Source organism: Solanum stenotomum, chromosome 2, assembly GCF_019186545.1.
Source record: "Solanum stenotomum isolate F172 chromosome 2, ASM1918654v1, whole genome shotgun sequence".
Taxonomy (NCBI): domain Eukaryota; kingdom Viridiplantae; phylum Streptophyta; class Magnoliopsida; order Solanales; family Solanaceae; genus Solanum; species Solanum stenotomum.
The window spans coordinates 43,624,486-43,626,668 of NC_064283.1; the positions used below are offsets into that span (position 1 = coordinate 43,624,486).

The 2,183-nt window shown below is 40.8% G+C and overlaps 1 protein-coding gene across 1 annotated transcript; it reads left to right on the forward strand.

Moving 5' to 3' along the window:
• The first annotated feature begins 598 nt into the window (after positions 1-598).
• LOC125856005 (uncharacterized) lies at positions 599-1,391 on the forward strand. The gene is made up of 2 exons (XM_049535617.1): positions 599-790; positions 1,065-1,391. Exons 1-2 carry the CDS (start codon positions 599-601, stop codon positions 1,389-1,391), a joined length of 519 nt encoding a protein of 172 aa, XP_049391574.1.
• The last annotated feature ends 792 nt before the right edge of the window (positions 1,392-2,183 follow it).

Sequence of the window (2,183 nt, forward strand, 5' to 3'; positions counted from 1 at the left end):
ATCTTTTTAGATCATGCCTCCACAAAGAGTTGTTTGAGGTCGTCCTGCAAGGAGATATGTTGATCCAAAATACCACGGGGTACCCAATGCACCAAAAGTTTAACCGCCTCAAGGAGAGGTCACTAATGCTGAGTTATGGGATGCTATCCAAATGTTGAGTCAAGTTGTGGCCAATCAAGCTGGTCAAAAAAGAGTGGTTCGACAAGATGTGACTGATACATCGAGGATCGTTGAGTTCTTGAGGATGAATCCCCCAGAATTCATAGAGTCAAATGTCACGGAGGATCCGAAGAAATTTGTTGAAGAGCTACAAAAGGTATTTGAGGTTATGCATTTAGCTGATGCTTAGCGAGTGGAGTTAACTTCTTACCAACTCAAGGGTGTTGCTAGGATTTGGTAAGACCAATGGCAGAAGAGAAGGGCTGAAGGGGCACCACGTGTGAGCTAGGATGTGTTTGAGAGTGCGTTCATAAATCATTTGTTTCCCCACAAACTAAGAGAGGCAAAGGTGAGATGATTTCTTAAACTTAAACAGAAGTCCATGAGTGTGCATGAGTAAAATCTCAAGTTCACTCACTTGTCCCATTATGCTCCAGAGATGGTTGCAAATATGAGGAGCATAATGAGTCTATTTGTGTCTGGATTGTCCTATTTGACAAGCAAAGAGGATAAGAATGCTATTTTGATAGAGGACATGGAGATAGCAGGGCTTATGGTTGATTTTCAACAGGTTCGGGAAGACAAGTTCAGAGATAGAGAAGAGTTTTGCAGAAAGAAGTCTAAGATGACAGTAATGAGTTAGGATTGCAAAATACTGGAAATGTGAACCTGTCATCTTTTCAACAAAGGTTAACTGGACCTGCTCCATCATATGCTAGTTCACTTGCACCAAATAACTGAGGTTAGTTCAGAAATCAGAATTCATAGAACTTTAGAGCTCGATCTGCCAATCTCATGGTAGTGTGGCACAAGGGGCAAATTGGACCCATACATGTGCTAAGTTTGGTAGAAACCACCCAGAAACGTGTCGTGATGGCTCCACTGGCTGCTTCAGGTGTGGTCAGATAGGTCACTTGATAAGAGAGTGCCTTAAGAATAGGAAACCTAGTGGCAATGGGGGAAATAAAGCTCAATCTTCTTCAGCGGCTCTAACAGATAGGGCCGCTCCAAGAGGAGCTACTTCAGGGACATGCGGAGGAGAAAATCGTCTGTATGCTATCACCAGTCGCCAACAGAAGGAAAATTCACCAGATGTCGTCACTTGTATGATCAAAGTATTTACTTTTGATGTATATGCATTACTTGATCCAGGTGCGAGTTTATCTTTTCTGACTCTGTATATTGCTATGAGGTTTGATACTCTTCCCGAGGACGTATCTCGAGCGCTTTAGTGTTTCCACACATATTAGTGATTCTATTCTAGCCGAGAGAGCTTATCATGATTGTACCATCTCTATCAATTAGAAGGACACCATAGCTGACTTGGTCGAGTTAGACATGGTGGACTTTGACGTTATTCTAGCTATGGACTGGCTTCATGCTCGTTATGCCTTAGTTGATTGTAGAACTCGAGTAGTTAAGTTATTGTTTCCTAATGAGCTTGTTATTGAGTAGAGGTGTAGTTCAACAGTGCCTAAGGGTTGTTTCATTTCATACCTTAAGGTGAGAAAATTAGTTTCTAAGGGGTGCATCTATCACTTAGTCCGAGTTAATGACTCTAGCATTGAGACATATACTATTCAGTCAGTTCCAATTGTTAATGAGTTGCAAGAGTACTTTCCAGATGATGTTCATGGAGTCCCTCCTGAGAGAGAAATCAACTTTGGCATAGATATTCTTCTTAATACTCAATTTATCTCTATCCCACCATATAGAAGGGCTCCAGCTGAGTTGAAAGATTTGAGAGAGCAGTTGAAAGATCTTCTTGATAAAGGTTTTATTCGACATTGTATCTCACCTTGTGGTGCTCTGGTCTTATTTGTGAAGAGGAAAAATAGTTCGCTTTGAATGTGTATTGACTACTGCTAGTTGAACAAGGTCACTATAACGAATAAGTATCCTATTTCGAGAATTGATGATCTATTTGATCAACTTCAGGGCGCCATTTGCTTTTCTAAGATAGACCATAGATTTGGCTATTATCAATTGAGAGTAATAGAAAGTGACATCCTGAAGACAACATT